This window comes from Neophocaena asiaeorientalis, unplaced genomic scaffold, assembly GCF_003031525.2.
Source record: "Neophocaena asiaeorientalis asiaeorientalis breed wild unplaced genomic scaffold, Neophocaena_asiaeorientalis_V1.1 scaffold85, whole genome shotgun sequence".
NCBI classification, from domain to species: Eukaryota; Metazoa; Chordata; class Mammalia; order Artiodactyla; family Phocoenidae; genus Neophocaena; species Neophocaena asiaeorientalis.
The window spans coordinates 2,987,751-3,007,238 of NW_020174301.1; the positions used below are offsets into that span (position 1 = coordinate 2,987,751).

The 19,488-nt window shown below is 38.7% G+C and overlaps 1 protein-coding gene across 6 annotated transcripts in view; it reads right to left on the reverse strand.

Moving 5' to 3' along the window:
• GPAM (glycerol-3-phosphate acyltransferase, mitochondrial) overlaps positions 1–19,488 on the reverse strand; it is a 69,073-nt gene that overhangs the window by 14,220 nt on the left and 35,365 nt on the right. For all 6 annotated transcript variants that reach the window (XM_024756044.1, XM_024756046.1, XM_024756043.1 and 3 more), the window contains 6 exons: positions 18,258–18,404; positions 7,627–7,723; positions 6,848–6,984; positions 3,899–3,998; positions 3,139–3,351; positions 1,232–1,345 (listed from right to left, as the gene is read on the reverse strand). In XM_024756044.1, the coding sequence (XP_024611812.1) occupies positions 1,232–1,345; positions 3,139–3,351; positions 3,899–3,998; positions 6,848–6,984; positions 7,627–7,723; positions 18,258–18,404 (808 nt within the window). The remainder of the gene's footprint in view (positions 1–1,231; positions 1,346–3,138; positions 3,352–3,898; positions 3,999–6,847; positions 6,985–7,626; positions 7,724–18,257; positions 18,405–19,488) is intronic.

Below are 19,488 nucleotides of genomic sequence, written 5' to 3' on the forward strand. Positions count from 1 at the left end.
GAAATACTTTCTATATCCTAAACTGTCTTCAGAACGGCAGAATAACTTATAGAATGTTGTTAAGCATGAAATCTAAGAACAGAAACTCCAAAAAACAGGATGATGCTTAAGTAAAATCATTTAAAAATTAAGGGGAAAATTTAACTTTTCTCGTATCTTCATGAAATTATTTGGCATTCCCAATATTACTAATAGTGATAAGTCACCAACCATACCTTCTAAAGGAAATCTGACAACCTGAAGGTCACGTTATATTCAAAAGAACCTCAATTCAAAAGCAAATCATAAACAAGAGAAGCTGTGCAATATTAACAACAACAAAAAGTGATAAGAAATGATGAGGTCCCTAAAAGTCAAAAGCACTTAAGGCCAGAAAGCATTCATCTAGCATAGCAGTTTGACTCTTTCAAAGTAAAACCAAAACGTGGAACAGAAGGAGAAGCAGGACATCTCTGCACCTTATCTTTAGGTTCCCAACTCCCTATCCTTCTCTTCTCCTTTACCAATCTGAAAATCTTAAGAATTTAAAACTGCAGGACCTCAGGGACCCACCAGCCCCAGGCTTCTCCATGAGGATGGCACTATTCCTCTGACTATGTAGGTATTAGACTCCACTCAGTAGAATACGGCATCATCCTAGACTATCAATGTTACCCAGCTGTGAGATACGTTTTGAAAAATTTCTCTTAAGGGCAATTTTAAAACATCACATAGGGCTTCCCTGGTGGCACAGTGGTTGAGAGTCCGCCTGCCGACGCAGGGGACGCGGGTTCGTGCCCCGGTCCGGGAAGATCCCACATGCCACGAAGCAGCTGGGCCTGTAAGCCATGGCCGCTGAGCCTGCACGTCCGGAGACTGTGCTCCGCAACGGGAGAGGCCACAACAGTGAGAGGCCCGCGTACCACAAAAAAAAAAAAGAAAAGAAAAAAAAATCATAAAATACTGATATAGATAAAGCAACATGCAAAATTCTCATGAATTAAAAAAAACAGCAATACATTTTGAGACTGATATCTCCCAAACATAGACATTTAGGCTCCTTTGTCAACAGGCACATTTCGGTGGAATAATTTAGGAAACACTATCCTTGTCAGAGTCCCCATTCTATAAGAGAAGAAAGTGAGGCCCAAACTCACATGGAGAGGAGGCATCAGAGGCCGGTCTAGAGCCCAGATCTTGTGACACTGAGCTACACCAAGGCTGACACAGCTTCACTGCAACAGACACTCACCTTTAAGGAAAATGGTTGTGCAAAATCCACTCTGACACATCCATAGTTTTTTCGTAACATTCTGATAACGCCTCTTGCTATGCTCCAGAGGCTCTCATTCTTCTTAGGTTTTCCCTAATTTGCAATTTTGAAAGAATAGCATAGTAAGAAATAAAGCTAACAAATACACAAACATCATTATCCAAAGAATAAAGTTTATTAATTTTTTTATGGAAACCAATGATTTGTCTGGAAAAAGATAATAACGAATGAAGGAAAATAAGTATTCATTGACTGAGACCTGTCAGAAAATGATTAGCACTCCAAGATGCTAAAAGATGTAATCACGCACTGGGGAGGTAATTTGGCCATTGAAAAAGGAAACATTTAACACAACTTCATTTAGTGCATTGTTTACATCATTCACAAAAATAGAATTGCAAACTACTGAAGGACAAAAATGATGAAACAGCCTGAAAAACTGTTCTGCAGTTCTCAGATAAAAATAAGATGTCGAAGAGGCACCTTATTGTGGTCTGATGATCACGATGGTCCAAGTATGTAACATTAGGCAACCAAATGCCAAATTCAGCCCCAGAGTGGCCTTTGAGCCAATTATTCATTCAGTAAGTGTTTCCTGAATATTTAACACACATAAGGCACAATGTCAGCTGTATAAGGGACACAGGACTCAGATATGATGTCATGAGACGCAGTCAGGGTGAGTGGAGCATATGTTCAGAATTGACACAGGCAACACAAGGAGGGGTCTCACAAGAGATAATAATAATAATCCAGGTCTATCACTTTATTTCTAAAGCCCCCAATTATTAAGAGTCCTTGAGCTTCTGATATGTTTTGGGCAATAAGCTCGAAACAAGTACCATGACCAAGACTTCCACACTAAATAAGAACAAAACTAAACTCCTCTGGAACTTGCACACTGCCGGGAGGAATAGTGAGTTGGTAAAACCATTTTGGAGAACTGTTTGGCAGCATCTACAAAGCTGAACATACATATACTTTATGATCCACTGATTCCACTCCCAGGCACATACCCAACAAAATGCATACATATGGTCATCAAGAGAAATGTACAAGAATGATCACAGCTGAAACCAGGAAACCAAACTTTTTTTCAGCAGTAGAATAGACAAATCGTATATTCATACACTGCAATACTGTACAACTATGACAATGAACAAATTGTAACTACCTGTAACAACAAACAGGTGTTGCTTGTGCAAAGGAAACCAGAGATAAAAAGTCCACACACTACATTATTCCATTTATATCATGTTCAAAAATGGGCAAACTAATCTATTCGGTAAGAAGTCAAGATAGGTGGTTACCCTTGAGGGGAAAACAATGAGAGAGGGATAAGGGAGGTTTCTAGGGTCCTTGACCTGGGTCCTGGTTATGTAGGTGTATTCATTTTGTGCTAATTCAAGCTACATGCGTATGATGGGTGCATTCTTCTGTAACTATTTACTTCAGTAAAAAAGTTCACTAAAAAAATTACTGCAGTCTCAAAATTAATTTGCAGTTGCTTTGCCAACATGATCCCACCAGTTCTTCAGGTTTAACTTAAACTCTACACATAAGCAATAAGCCCTGGGGAGACCGAGCCATGTATACCCTCCCCAGGGCAGAGGTGGCAACTCAGTACCAAGTATTCTTCCACTTCCCGACCCCACGACCAAGGCATGATTAATCTAATCATGCCACTTCCTCCAAATGCAGGAAATTACCACATCATCACCACCAATCAGGCTGCCATACGGGATGAAAGCCCACCCTACCAAGTTTCCTACAGTGTTATAAAATTAGAGAGTAACAAAAATATTCTCAACTAATTCTAAAAGCACTTATCTAAAAGCAAAAGACTGGAAAAGCAAAGATGACTTTTGTGCAGGTGGTCCTCTTACCAGTTGTTCGCCATTGTAATGACCCTCAATAATACGATCGTAGGAGATCCCAACAGGTATTATCAAGATGTCTGGGATGGTATTGGTAGACAGAGTATCTACTACAACTGACAAAAGTCCTGCCCGAGCACAGGAGATTTTTCCACTCCTAGAGCGTGTGCCTTCCAGAAAAATCTCCAAGAACTGCTGCTGTCGAAGTAGTTCAACTATATGCTGGAATATAAGGAGAAAGTAAAACATGAACTCAAGATCACCCAACTTAGAATAAGCTCAGCAAAGTTAAACCTAAAAAAACAAAACAAACAAACAAACAAAACCTATAACTTCTGACAAAATATTTTGCTCACACAGATAATATCAAAAGAGCTTCTCCAATGTTATATTTTGGTGATCACAAAAAGTAATCATCAAACCCATATCCAAGCAATAATCACTAAAATAATTACTCAGACAACTGTTTTTTAAAAATCTCAATCAAGGGGCTTCCCTGGTGGAGCAGTGGTTGAGAGTCCACCTGCCGATGCAGGGGACACGGGTTTGTGCCCCGGTCCGGGAAGATCCCACATGCCGCGGAGCGGCTGGGCCCGTGAGCCATGGCCGTTGAGCCTGCGCGTCCGGAGCCTGTGCTCCGCAATGGGAGAGGCCACAACAGTGAGAGGCCCGCGTACCGAAAAAAAAAAAAAGTCTGAATCAAGTCTCATTTTCTTCTATGGTGATAGCTACCATAATGACTTTAAGAGTAATTAGAGATCACACGTACCCCGTGGAGCAAAGCTCTATAGAGAATATCTTTCCGTCCATCCGGCGTCTCATCTAGCCTCCGTCGTATGAAAAAGCCCCCAAGCTTATGGATCAGGGTACTATAAATTTAAGAACGCATTAATTTTTTAAAAAGAAAAATTTTAAAAGAGTACTCAAATTCCAAGTTATTCGAAACATGTCATTTGCATATAAACCTCATGTATTGTTTGAGTTGCTGATTGTGAAAATGTGGACATTTTTCCATTTTCCATATATTGACGTGTTTCAGTCATTTACATTATTCATTAGCCTTCAGAATATCACTGTGTATAATGAAGCTCTGTTACATCTGTTCTAAGCCAAAAGGAGTTTACACGATATATTATCCCGCAAAGGTGCTGGTACAGACTTTAAGAGGATTATAAAATACTGCTAAATTTAAAAACCCTGTCCAGGGTCTTAAGATACTGACCTTTAGACATCCCAAAATTTTCCTATGGCACGTTTACTACAAGATGAATGTGATGTTACAAAAGCTCCTTTGGGGAAACCTTCTCAAGTAAGTATTTCTTAGACAGTATCCCAGTAAGACAAGAGTAACTTTATCAAACTGGAACCAAGCATAACCATCCTCCCAAAACATGAAACCAAAATTTGCTTCATTTACACATACATAGAATAAAACAATTCGCACAACCCCACATCTCTGTCTACAGCACTGATGAATTATTTTGATATGAGGTTGAAACTTTCCAAAACTTAAGTCAACTTTTCCAAACTCAGAGCCTCCTCCTATTCTGTTCAAACAGAATGATATTAATATAAATATTAATATATAGTTTTGGAATCTTCTACAGTCAGCATAAGGAGGCCACAGTAAGATATATCCAGGACTTAATGTCACTCTTTGAAAGTAAAACTCTGCAGAATAAATTCTTAATAAATGAGATGAACCATCCACAAAAATAAGCCCCCTTGAAAAGTGGTTTGTGAATGTACAGACTGGCATGTAACAAAAGAACACTGCAAATAAACAGGCCAGGTTGTCGAGAGTCTGTCACGTCTGAAGGAATGATAAGCTGAGCAATGACTGGCATAGAGGTGGTGAAAAGGGAAGTTGGCTTATGAGAAATTATCAATGTTTATTAAGTACTTCCCCAGAGATCCACCTTGAGAACCAATCCAACCTGGAGGGAATGAGTACATGAGTTGTTCTGATTACAGAAGAGGCAAACCATTATGGGGCAAGGCTTCTCTAAGAGCCCAGCTGGAACAGTCTTCTTCATGCCTAAGCACCTTTCTGATGACTTTCTAATTCAACTTTCCAGGTTCCTTGACGCTGGGAAGAGGTACCCATGAGAGAAAACATAGATATTCTGATACTTGGAAAAGCATGTCTGCCCTGTAGAGTCATATCACGCTGGATTAGAGCTAGCTGTTTGCCTACATTCCCCATTATTTTATGAGCTATTTGAAAGTAGGGACTATGTATCTTGTTCTCCCTTGTCTAGAGCACATTTGGTAAGTACTGGCTTACTGCATGAATGAATGGCTTCTCTTCAGTCATCCACATGCATGCATCAGATTAGCTACAGAACTCTGCGCCAAGGGATTAGGAAGGAGCTCCTCGTACTGCGAGGCTGAAGATCAGGTTTCATAGCACGCAAAGCAGTGACTGCCCCCTTGTGAAGCGCCACCTGCACAGCCCGCTTCCCTTCCGGTCGCTCCACATTCATCCTCCTCGTGCTCTCTACTACTCACAGAGCTGACCTGAGAGATGCTTTGTACTTTGAAGTATGAAACTAAATGCTTCTCAAATCTGTGACCTCTTCTCCAAGAGCACTATTATACTTTTATTTAAGCCTTCATTTACCTTTCATCTGAACTACTGCGATAGAGTCAGAATTGATCTAACTCCCTCTAATCCAGAATGACTTTTCAAAATGCGAATCTGAACGTATCATTTCTCAAGTATGGGATACACTCTAAACTCTTGGCTTAGAAATTGTTTTGACCTAACTCTCACCACCTATGCAGTCACCACCTCCAGCCTCTGAACCCTGCTAACGCACCCTACATTCTAACCCTAGAGTCTAAGAATTGTCTGCTGGTTCATGACCATATCATGCTTTTAAATCACTCTGTCTTTTCACATACTATTCCCTCTGAATGGAATGCACTGCATTCCCCTGAAAACCTCTAAAACATACCTTTTATGTTACACTGTAATTATTATGTTTCTAGCTCTACTAAATTATGAGGTCAAAGTAACAGGTAAGGTTCTTTCTTACCTTTATACCATTACCACCTGCCTACCACCACCCTGACCCCACCTGAGCACTGCCAAGTCAGATATAGTAATTTGCTATCTTATCTTTCTAATTGCCCTTTATATGTTTGATAAATACTGCTGATAAGTTTAGCTATTCACAGTTCACCAAATATCCCATATAAAACACAGAAATGATGATGACAGTCTTTTGTTGTTGTTGTTGTTTTATTGGAGTATGGTTGCTTTACAATCTTGTGTTAGTTTCTGCTGTACAGCAGGGTGAATCAGCCACATGTATAAATATATCCCCTTTGTATTTCCTTCCCATTTAGGTCATGACAGAGCACTGGGTAGAGTTCCCTGTGCTATACAGTCAGTTCTCATTAGTTATCTATTTTATACACAGTAGTGTATATATGTCAATCCCAGTCTCCCAATTCATCCCCCCCACCCCTTCCCCCGTCTGTTCTCTACCTCTGTGTCTCTATTTCTGCTTTGCAAATAAGTTCAAATGATGATGGTCTTAATGCTTTTTTGTACTTTCCAAATTTTCTGCAATACGCGTGCATTACTTTTATAATAAAAATAAAAAAGTTAATGTCCTCATTACAATAAATGTATCAAAAGGTATAATAAAAAAGGAAAAATTCAAAATATAATCTTCATACCTTAACTTTCAAAATAAGCTGATCTTACCTGAAGATGGGGATGTTGAGATTATTGCCTGAAGCAATGTATGGCGCTTTGATGTTATGGCAGAAGAGAATGAAAGTGAGCAGGAGATAGTCAATATGTGATCTATGAACTGGTAGAAATATAAGTGGCAAATTCATCTAGCAAAAGGAAAAACACCAAATTTAAAATTCAGATGGAAAGTTCAATTACAGTTTGCAACTTCACATTTGGTTAAAGTCATTCAAACACTAGCTACTTAGTGACTCATTCTTTAAAAACATTTTTCCGTAATAAGAACTTCTTTCAATTTAATATCATCCAGCTAAAAACAACTACACCAACAGAAAAGAATCAGGGAAGTAGGAGAACAATCAAGAGTTCAAGCTGACTATATATCTTCTGAAAGGAAGCCCTAATCATATAAAAAGAACATAGTTTTTGGCCACAAGCTTGGTTTGGTTTGAAATCCTGGGCAAGTGACTTACTGGCTGTGACGTGGGACAATTTCTTAATCTATATGTGCCTTTATTTCCTCATGTATAAAATAAGGATTGTTCTACCTGATTTTCAGAGTTATTGCAAGATAACTTACAGAAGGAATCCTGCATATTGCTGGAAGGTGCTCCTTTACCCCACTTATCTCCCACAAATACATAACTACTGTAGTTATCTTACACGGGGGAAAATCTTGCAAATGTGTAGGAATGCACAACAGTATACAAGAAAACATTTGAAAAAGAATTCCAAAATCACTCTGCAAATGTGGAGAATACAGAATGACAGATTCGCATAATTCTTGCCTCAGTTGCAGCTTTAACCATCTCAAGTTGACCCTTGTGAATCTGAATATTCCAAAAGAAGCTGTTGAACAGTTTCAGCAGCACCCATCCGGTCAGTCTGAAAGGAAGTTAAAACATTTTTTAATGTATATACATATATTTATATATATAAACATATATAGTTGACATTTGTCTACCTAAAGTTTTGAACCTACAACGTGAGCGATTGTAATTGACTTTTTATGAGCACGTGTGCATGTATGTGTGTGTATGTGTACATCTGAATTGTGAACTTAAATAACTGACCTTACACATACTACTTATAGAAGCATCCATTTATTATGTACTAAAATCTTACATTTCATTCTAATTGCACACTTTATACTTCAGAAGCTAATGATCAAGCAAATATTTAGGTGAGTAGAGTGAGCCCGCTCCTGCATACAAATCCCTCCACGACATGGGCATGTGCAGATTCCTCAAGAAGAAAAGAGAGAGGGCCCAAATAAATAAAATCAGAAATGAAAAAGGAGAAGTTACAACCAATACTACAGAAATACAAAGGTTCATACAAGATTACTACAAACAATTATATGCAAATAAAACGGATAACCTAGAAGAAATGGACAAATTCCTAGAAATGTACAATCTCCCAAGACTGAACCAGGAAGAAATAGAAAATATGAACAGACCAATTACCAGTAATGAAACTGAGTCAGTAATAAAAAAAAAGAAACTCCTAGCAAACAAAGTCCAGAACCAGATGGCTTCACAGGTGAACTCTACCAAATATTTGGCGAAGAGTTAACACATATCTTCTCAAACCATTCCAAAAAATTGCAGAGGAGGGAACACTTCTGCATTCTGCTCATCTTATGAGGCCAGCATCACGCTGATAGCAAAACCAAAGACATCACAAAAAAAGAAAATCACAGGCCAGTATCACAGTATCATTGTTGAACATAGATGCAAAAATCCTTAACAAAATATGAGCAAACCAAATTCAACAATACGGTACATTAAAAGTATCACGCACCATGATCAAGTGGAATTTATCCCAGGATGCAAAGATAGTTCAATATCCACAAATCAATCAATGTGATACATCACATTAACAAATTGAAGAATAAAAATCATATGATTCTCTCAAAAGATGCAGGAAAAGCTCTTGACAAAATCCAACATCCATTTATGATAAAAACTCTCAACAAAGTGAATATAGAGGGAACATACCTAAACATAAGAAAGGCCATAAATGACAAACCCACAGCTAACATCAGACTCAATGGTGAAAAGCTAAAAGCATTTCCTCTAAGATCAGGAACATGTCAAGGATGCCCTTTCTTGCCACTTTTATTAAACACAGAATTGAAAGTCCTCACCACAGCAAACAGACAAGAAAAAGAAATAAAAAGAATCCAAAGTGGAAATGAAAAAGTGAAACTATCACTGTATATACATGACATGATACTATACTTAGAAAATCCTAAAGAGGTCATCAAAAACTACTAGAACTCATCAATGAATCTGGTAAAGTTGCAAGATACAAAATTAATATACAGAAATCAGATGCATTTCTATACACTAACAATGAACTATCTGAAGGGAAATTAAGAAAAGAATTTCATTTATAAATGCATCAAAAAGAATAAAATACCTAGGAATAAATCTACATAAGCAAATAAAATACCTGTACTTGGAAAAATGTAAGACACTCATGAAAGAAACTGAAGATGACACAAGCAGATGGAAGGATATACTGTGTTCATGGACTGGAAGAATTAATATTGTTAAAATGACCATATACCCAAGGTAATCTACAGATTCAATGTAATCCCTATAAAATACCAATGGCATTTTTCACAGAACTAGAATAAATACTTCTAAAATTTGTATGGAAACACAAGACCCCAAATAGCCAAAACAATCTTAAGAAGAACAAAGGTGGAGGTATCAGGCTCCCTGATTTCAAATTATCTTACAAAGCTACAGTAATCAAGACAGCACGTACTGGCACAAAAACAGACACATAGATCAGTGGAACGGAACAGAGAACCCAGAAAGGAACCCACACTTATAAGGTCAATTAATCTATGACAATGGAGGCAAGTATACACAATGGGGAAAAGAGTCTCTATAATAAATGGTGCTGAGAAAACTGGACAGCTACATGCAAAAAACTCAAACTGGACTACTCTCTCACACCATGCATGAAAATAAATTCAAAATGGATTAAAGACTTAAATCTAAGACCTGAAACCATAAAACTTCTAGAAGAAAACATGGGCAATATACACTTTGACATCAGTCTTAGTAATATTTTTTTTGGATATGTCTCCTCAGGTAAGGGAAACAAAAGCAAAAGTAAACAAATGGGACTAAATCAAATTAAAAAGCTTTTTCAGACTGAAGAAACTATCAACAAAACAAAAAGGCCACCTACTGAATGGGAGAAGATGTTTGAAAAGGATACATCTGATAAGGGGCTTATACCCTAAATGTACAAAAAACTCAAACAACTCAACATCAAAAAACAAACAATCCAATTAAAAAATGCGCAGAGGGGGCTTCCCTGGTGGCGCAGTGGTTGAGAGTCCGCCTGCCGATGCAGGGGACGTGGGTTCGTGCCCCGGTCCGGGAAGATCCCACATGCCGCAGAGGGGCTGGGCCCGTGAGCCATGGCCGCTGAGCCTGCGCGTCCGGAGCCTGTGCTCCGCAATGGGAGAGGCCACACCCGTGAGAGGCCCATGTAAAGAAAAAAAAAAAAAATGCGCAGAGGATCTGAATAGACATTTTTTCCAAAGAAGACATACAGATGGCCAACAGGCACATGAAAAGATGCTCCACATCACAAATCATTGGGGGAACACAAATCAAAACCACAATGAGGGCTTCCCTGGTGGCACAGTGGTTGAGAGTCCACCTGCCTATGCAGGGGACACGGGTTCGTGCCCCGGTCCGGGAAGATCCCACATGCCGCAGAGGGGCTGGGCCCGTGAGCCATGGCCGCTGAGCCTGCGCGTCCGGAGCCTGTGCTCCGCAATGGGAGAGGCCACACCGGTGAGAGGCCCTCGTACCGCAAAAAAAACAACAACAACAACAACAAAAAAAAACCCACAATGATTGCACTGGTTCAAGATGACAGAGTAGAAGGACGTGCTCTCACTCCCTCTTGCAAGAGCCCAGGAATCACAACTAACTGCTGAACGATCATCGACAGGAAGACACTGGAACTCACCAAAAAAGACACCCCACATCCAAAGACAAAGGAGAAGCCACAATGAGACTGTAGGAGGGGTGCAAGGACAATAAAATCAAATCCCATAGCTGCTGGGTGGTGACTCACAAACTGGAGAACACTTACACCACAGAAGTCCACCCACTGCAGTGAAGGTTCTGAGCCCCACGTCAGGTTTCCCTACCTGGGAGTCCGGCAATGGGAGGAAGAATTCCTAGAGAATCAGACATGGAGGCTAGCGGGATTTGATTGCAGGACTTTGACAGGACTGGGGGAAACAGAGACTCCACTCTTGGAGGGCACACACAAAGTAGTGTACGCATCGGGACCCAGGGGAAGGAACAGTGACCCCATGGGAGACTGAACCAGACCTACCTGCTAGTGTTGGAGGGTCTTCTGCAGAGGCGGGGGGTGGCTGTGTCTCACCAATGAGGACAAGGACACTGGCAGCAGAAATTCTGGGAAGAGTCTGCCATCACCCCCACCAAAGAGCCCAGGTAGGTTCCAGTGTTGGGTCGCCTCAGGCCAAACAACCAACAGGGAGGGAACCTAGCCCCGCCCATCAGCAGACAAGTGGATTAAAGTTTTACTGAGCTCTGCCCACCAGAGCAACAGCCCGCTCTACCCACCACCAGTCCCTCCCATCAGGAAACTTGCACAAGCCTCTTAGATAGCCTCATCCACCAGACGGCAGACAGCAGAAGCAAGAAGAACTATAATCCTGCAGCCTGTGGAACAAAACCCACATTCACGGAAAGACAGACAAGATGAAAAGGCAGAAGGCTATGTACCAGATGAAGAAACAAGATAAAACCCCAGGAAAAGCAACTAAGTGAAGTGGAAATAGGCGACCTTCCAGAAAAAGAATTCAGAATAATGATAGTGAAGATGATCCAGGACCTTGGAAAAAGAATGGAGGCAAAGATCGAGAAGATGCAAGAAATGTTTAACAAATACCTTGAAGAATTAAAGTACAAACAAACAGAGATGAACAATACAATCACTGAAATGAAAACTACACTAGAAGGAATCAATAGCAGAATAACTGAGGCAGAGGAATGGATAAGTGACCTGGAAGACAGAATGGTGGAATTCACTGCTGCAGAACAGAATAAAGAAAGAAGAATGAAAAGAAATACAGACAGCCTAAGAGACCTCTGGGACAACATTAAATGCAACCGTATTCACATTATAGGGGTCCCAGAAAGAGAAGAGAGAGAAAGGACCCGAGAAAATATGTGAAGAGATTATAGTCGAAAACTTCCCTAACATGAGAAAGGAAATAGCCACCCAAGTCCAGGAAGCACAGAGAGTCCCATACAGGATAAAACGAAGGAGAAACACACTGAGACACATAGTAATCAAATTGGCAAAAATTAAAGACAAAGAAAAATTACTGAAATCAGCAAGGGAAAAACGACAAATAATGTACAAGGCAACTCCCATAAGGTTAACGGCTGATTTCTCAGCAGAAACTCTACAAGCCAGAAGGGAGTGGCATGACATATTTAAAGTGATGCCAGGGAAAAATCTACAGCCAAGATCTACCTGGCAACGATCTCATTCAGATTTGATGGAGAAATCAAAAGCTTTACAGACAAGCAAAAGCTAAGAGAATTCAGCACCACCAAACCGGCTCTACAACAAATGTTAAAGGAACTTTTCTAACTGGAAAACATAAGAGAAGAAAAGGACCTACAAAAACAAACCCAAAACAATTAAGAAAATGATAATAGGAAGATACATATAGATGATTACCTTAAACATAAATGGATTAAATGCTCCAAGCAAAAGACACAGACTCACTGAATGGATACAAAAACAAGACCCATATATATGCTGTCTACAAGAGACCCACTTCAGACCTAGGGACACATACAGACTGAAAGTGAGGGGATGGAAAAAGATATTCCATGCAAATGGAAATCAAAAGAAAGCTGGAGTAGCAATACTCATATCAGATAAAATAGACTTTAAAATAAAGAATGTTACAAGAGACAAAGAAGGACACTACATAATGATCAAGGGATCAATCCAAGAAGAAGATATAACAATTATAAATATATATGCACCCAGCATAGGAGCACCTCGATACATAAGGCAACTGCTAACAGCTATAAAAGATGAAATCCACAGTAACACAATAATAGTGGGGGACTTTAACACCTCACTTACACCAATGGACAGATCATCCAAACAGAAAATTAAGAAAGACAAGCTTTAAATGACACAAGTAGATTCAATTGATATTTATAGGACATTCCATTCAAAAACAGCAGATTACACTTTCTGCTCAAGTGCGCACAGGATAGATCACATCTTGGGTCACAAATCAAGCCTCAGTAAACTTAAGAACACTGAAATCATATAAAGGATCTTTTCTGACCACAACACTATGAGATTAGAAATCTATTACAGGGAAAAAAACATAAAAAACACAAACACATGGAGGCTAAACAATACGTTACTAAAAAACCAAGAGATCACTAAGGAAATCAAAAAATACCTAGAGACAAATGACAAGGAAAACACAACGATCCAAAACCTATGGGATGCAGCAAAAGCAGCTCTAAGAGGGAAGTTTATAGCAATACAATCCTATCTCAAGAAACAACAAACATCTCAAATAAACAACCTAACCTTACACCTAAAGGAACTATAGAAAGAAGAACAAAACCCAAAGTTAGTAGAAGGAAAGAAATCATAAAGATAAGAGCAGAAATAAATGAAATAGAAGCAAAGAAGACAACAGCAAAGATCATTAAAACTAAAAGCTGGTTCTTTGAGAAGATAAACAAAATTGATAAACCATTAGCCAGACTCATCAAGAAAAAGAGGGAGAGGACTCAAATCAATAAAATTAGAAATGAAAAAGTAGAAGTTACAACAGACATCACAGAAGTACAAAGTATCCTAAGAGATTACTACAAGCAACTCTATGCCAATAAAATGGACAACCTGGAAGAAATGGACAAATTCTTAGAAAGGTATAACCTTCCAAGACTGAACCAGGAAGAAATAGAAAATATGAACAGACCAATCACAAGTAATGAAATTGAAACTGTGATTAAAAATCTTCCAACAAACAAAAGTCCAGGACCAGATGGCTTCACGGGTGAATTCTAACAAATTCTATCAAACATTTAGGGAAGAGTGAACACCCATCCTTCTCAAACTTCCAAAAAATTGAAGAGGAAGGAACACTCCCAAACTCATTCTATGAGGCCACCATAACCCTGATACCAAAACCAGACAAAGATACTACAAAAAAAGAAAATTACAGACCAATATCACTGATGAATATAGATGCAAAAATCCTCAACAAAATACTAGCAAACAGAATCCAACACATTGAAAGGATCGTACACCATGATCAAGTGGGATTTATCCCAGTGATGCAAGGATTCTTCAATATACGCAAATCAATGTGTACACCATATTAACAAACTGAAGAAGAAAAACCATATGATCATCTCAATAAATGCAGAAAAAGCTTTTGACAAAATTCAACACCCATTTATGATAAAAACTCTCAGACAGTGGGCATAGAGGGAACCTCAACGTAATAAAGGCCATATACGACAAGCCCAGAGCAAACATCATTCTCAATGTTGAAAAGCTGAAAGCATTTCCTCTAAGATCAGGAACAAGACAAGGATGTCCACTCTCACCACTATTATTCAACATAGTTTTGGAAGTTGTAGCCACAGCAATCAAAGAAGAAAAAGAAATAAAAGGAATCCAAATAGGAAAAGAAGAAGTAAAACTATCACTGTTTGCAGACAACATCATACTATACATAGAGAATCCTAAAGATGCCACCAGAAAACTACTAGAGCTAATCAATGAATTTGGTAAAGTTGCAGGATACAAAATTAATGCACAGAACTCTCTTGAATTCCTATACCCTAATGATGAAAAATCTGGAAGAGAAATTAAGGAAACACTCCCATGTACCACTGCAACAAAAAGAATAAAATACCTAGGAATAAACCTACCTAGGGAGACAAAAGACCTGTATACAGAAAACGATAAGACACTGCTGAAAGAAATTAAAGATGATATAAACAGATGGAGAGATATACCATGTTTTTGGATTGGAAGAATCAATATTGTGAAAATGACTAGAGTATCCAAAGCAATCTATTCAGTGCAATACCTACCAATGGCATTTTTTACAGAACTAGAACAAAAAATCTTAAGATTTGTATGGAGACACAAAAGATCCCGAATAGCCAAAGCAGTCTTGAGGGAAAAAAACGGAGCTGGAGGAATCAGGCTCCCAGACTTCAGACTATACTACAAAGCTACAGTAATCAAGACAATATGGTACTGGCACAAAAACAGAAATACAGATCAATGGAACAGGATAGAAAGTCCAGAGATAAACCCACGCATCTATGGTCAATGGAGGCCATAATCTATGACAAAGGAGGCAAGGACATACAATGCAGAAAAGACAATTTCTTCAATAAGTGGTGCTGGGAAGACTGGGCAGATACATGTAAAAGAATGAAATTAGAGCACTCCCTAACACCATGCACAAAAATAAACTCAAAATGGGTTAGAGACCCAAATGCAATACCAGACACTATAAAATTCTTAGAGGAAAATACAGGAAGAACACTCTTTGGCACAAATCACAGCAAGATCTTTTTTGATCCACCTCCTAGAGTAGTGGAAATAAAAACAAAAATAAACAAATGGGACCTAATGAAACTTAAAAGCTTTTGCAAAGCAAAGTAAACTACAAACAAGATGAAAAGACTACCCTCAGAATGCGATAAGATATTTGCAAATGAATCAACGGACAAAGGATTAATCTTCAAAATATATAAACAGCTCATGCAGCTCAATATTAAAGAAACAAACAACCCAATCCAAAAATGGGCAGAAGACCTAAATAGACATTTCTCCAAAGAGAACATACAGATGGCCAAGCAGCACATGAAAAGCTGGTCAACATCACTAACTATTAGAGAAATGCAAATCAAAACTACAATGAGGTATCACCTCACACCAGTTAGAATGGCCATCATCAGAAAATCTACAAACAACAAATGCTGGAGAGGGTGTTGAGAAAAGCGAACCCTCCTGCACTGTTGGTGGGAATGTAAATTGATACAGCCACTATGGAGAACAGTATGGAGGTTCTTTAAAGAACTAAAAATAGAATTACCGTATGATCCAGCAATCCCATTACACGGCATATACCCTGATAAAACCATAATTCAGAAAGAGACATGCACCCCAATGTTAACTGCAGCACTATTTACAATAGCCAGGAAATGGAAGCAACCTAAATGCCCATCGACAGACGAATGGATAAAGAAGATATGGCACATATATACAATGGAATGTTACTCAGCCATAAAAAGGAATGAAATTGGGTAATTTGTAGAGATGTGGCTGGATCTAGAGACTGTCATACAGAGTGAAGTCAGTCAGAAAGAGAAAAACAAATATCGTATATTAACGCATATATGTGGAACGTAGAAAAATGGTAGAGATGAACCAGTCTACAGGGCAGAAATTGAGACACAGATGTAGAGAACAAACGTATGGACACCAAGGGGGGAAAGTGGCGGGGGGGTGGTGGTGTGATGAATTGGGAGATTGGGATTGACATGTATACACTAATATGTATAAAATGGATAACTATAAAAACCTGCTGTATAAAAAAAAAAAACCATAATGAGATATGACCTCACCCCTGTCAGAATAGCTATTATCAAAAAGACAACAAATAACAAGTGTTGGGGAGAATGTAGAGGAAAGGGAACCCTTGTACATTGTTGGTGGGAATGTACATTAGGGTAACCACTATGGAAAAGAATATGGAGATTCCTCAAAAAATTAAAAATACAACTACCATATAATGCAACAATTCCACTCCTGGGTATTTATCTGAAGAAAACGAAAACACTAATTAGAAGCCATATATGCACCCCTATGTTCACTGCAGCATTATTTATAATAGCTAAGATATGGAAGCAACCTAAGTGCCCATCAATAGATGAATGGATAAAGAAGATGTGGTATGTACACACATATACCCAAAAACACACAATGGAATATTACTCAGCCATAAAAAAAGAATGAAATTTTGCCATATGTGACAACATGGATGGACCTAGAGGACATTATGCTAAGTGAAAAAAGTCAGACAGAGAAAGACAAATACTGTATGATATCACTTATACAGTATGGAATCTAAAAATCAACACAACATAATAAAACAGTTATAGATACAGAAAAAAACCAGGTAGTCGCTAGAGGAGAGGCAGGTGGGAATGTAAGAAATAGGTGAGGGAGATTAAGAGGTACAAACTTCAGTTGTAAAATAAATGAGTCACAAGTATGAAATGTAACATGGGGAATACAGTTCATAACTATGTAATATCTTCGTGTGTTGACAGATCATAACTAAACTTATAGTGGTGATCATTTTGAAATGTACAGAAACATTGAATCACTATGTCATATAACAGGAACTAATATAGTGTTGTAGATCAATTATACTTCCAAAACAAACAAACTCAAAAAAAGAGATCAGATTTGTGGTTACCAGAGGTGGTGGGGGAAGGGGGAATTGGATGAAGGTAGTCAAAAGATACAGACTTCCAGTTATAAGATAAATAAGTGCTAGGGATGTAACATACAACACAATAAATATAATTAACACTGCTGTATGTTATATATGAAAACTGTTAAGAGTAAATCCTAAGAGTTCTCACCACAAGAAAAAAAATTTCATTCTATATCTTTGATTTTGTATCTATATGAGATGATGAATGTTCAGTAAACTCAGTGTGGTAATCATTTCATGGCATATGTAAGTCAAATCATTATGCTGTACACCTTCAATTTATACAGTGCTGTATGTCCGTTATATCTCAATAAAACTGAAAGAAAACAAAAAGACATGGGCACGTGAAACCCAGCTCACAACTAGTCTAGAAGATGTCAGCAGTAATACAATGGCTGGTAACAGCTGACAGAGATTAATGCACCTTGAAGCCTCCCAAGTGCTACTTCTCATGACAGTTAAAGAATAAAAAGGGCTTCCCTGGTGGCGCAGTGGTTGAGCGTCCGCCTGCCAATGCAGGGGACATGGGTTCGTGCCCCGGTCCAGGAAGATCCCACATGCCGCGGAGCGGCTGGGCCCGTGAGCCATGGCCGCTGAGCCTGCGCGCCTGGAGCCTGTGCTCCGCAATGGGAGAGGCCACAACAGTGAGAGGCCCACGCACCGCAAAGAAAAAAAGAATAAAAAGAGGAGTTGGTTTTTAACATCAGAATATGATAAAACCTCTTTTGGACCAAGAGCATTGTGCTAGGAAAGTGCAACGGTTCAGTCCTGTCTGCTCAAAACAGGATGACTCTTGCTGAAAGTTTTCTGCTTTGCTTTTTATACCTGATCAGGGCCGGTGAGACAGTGGCAACCATTTCTTGAAGGATCTTTCTGGCTTTCTTTTTCACTTTATTGACAGCTTTTGATTGCTGCTGAGCAGAACCATCAGGGTTTAATTCAGCAGCCACTTCGGCAATTGCCTCTTGTACTCTGATTTCAAAGTGGAAGACAGACAATGTAACTGGCTCTATGCTACATTCTGTATTATTTTCTAAACTACAGATAACAAATCACAAAACAAAATATACTTTCTCTTTTACGTGATGACACAGAGAATAAGCTCAAGTTAGAAGTGCTTTCCTTGGCTGTCTATTAAATATTAAGGATATTATATTCCTAAATCAATGAATTCCTGAGGAAGCTGGAAGGCAGACTTGAAAATTTAATTCAAATTCACTGGGTAGCAACTATGTGAATTTGAATGTTCCAGTTATGCTGTGAGGGACACAAAGTTACACTGTGGCAGAAAGGAAGAAAAGGAAGATTATCCCTTTAGGCATATAATTCAGAGGTATCCCAAGCCCACTTGCCCAAGTAATGTGTGGTTTTTCTTTTGAATACCAAACTTATTATTCATTTACATTGTGGCTTATTAGTGGAACTATTTGTAAAACTCTCTAGGAGGGATCAAAGGTGGACATAAATATTTACAAGTATTTTCCAAATCAAACCAGTAATTTTAAAAAGGCACAGCTCTAGATTTAAATAGCACAGACCAGTAAGCAGTAAGGTAAAAGGGAAGATTTAACCCAGTCTTGTAAATCTTCCACATGACTTAGGGAAGAACAAATGAGGTTTAAACCTCCTTAAATCACTTCTAAAATCCTAGTTATTACTCAAAATATCTGGATGGAATGAAACATACTTGAGGGGCTTTACCTAGAAAACAGAATATATAATAATCCAAGGGAGTTTCAAATAATTGTTTTTTTCTCCCAGTGTTGCTGATTTTAGGCTAGTGTACAGCAAAACTCCATAGAGCCCCATCATTCGTTACTACAGAAAGATCAACTCCACATGACAATTACGCACCATCCCTAATTCTATTCCATGAATAGCATTTATTTCAATGCAGCCAGGAATGTTTTCACAAGTAATTCATGTAATTATTATATCTCCATTATCAACTATTCACTCATTTATTCAATAAATATAAAAGTACCTACTACATGCCACTACTGTTCAGCCCTTAACAACCATACCACTGGGCTTGCATTTCTAAGCATCTTTCAAT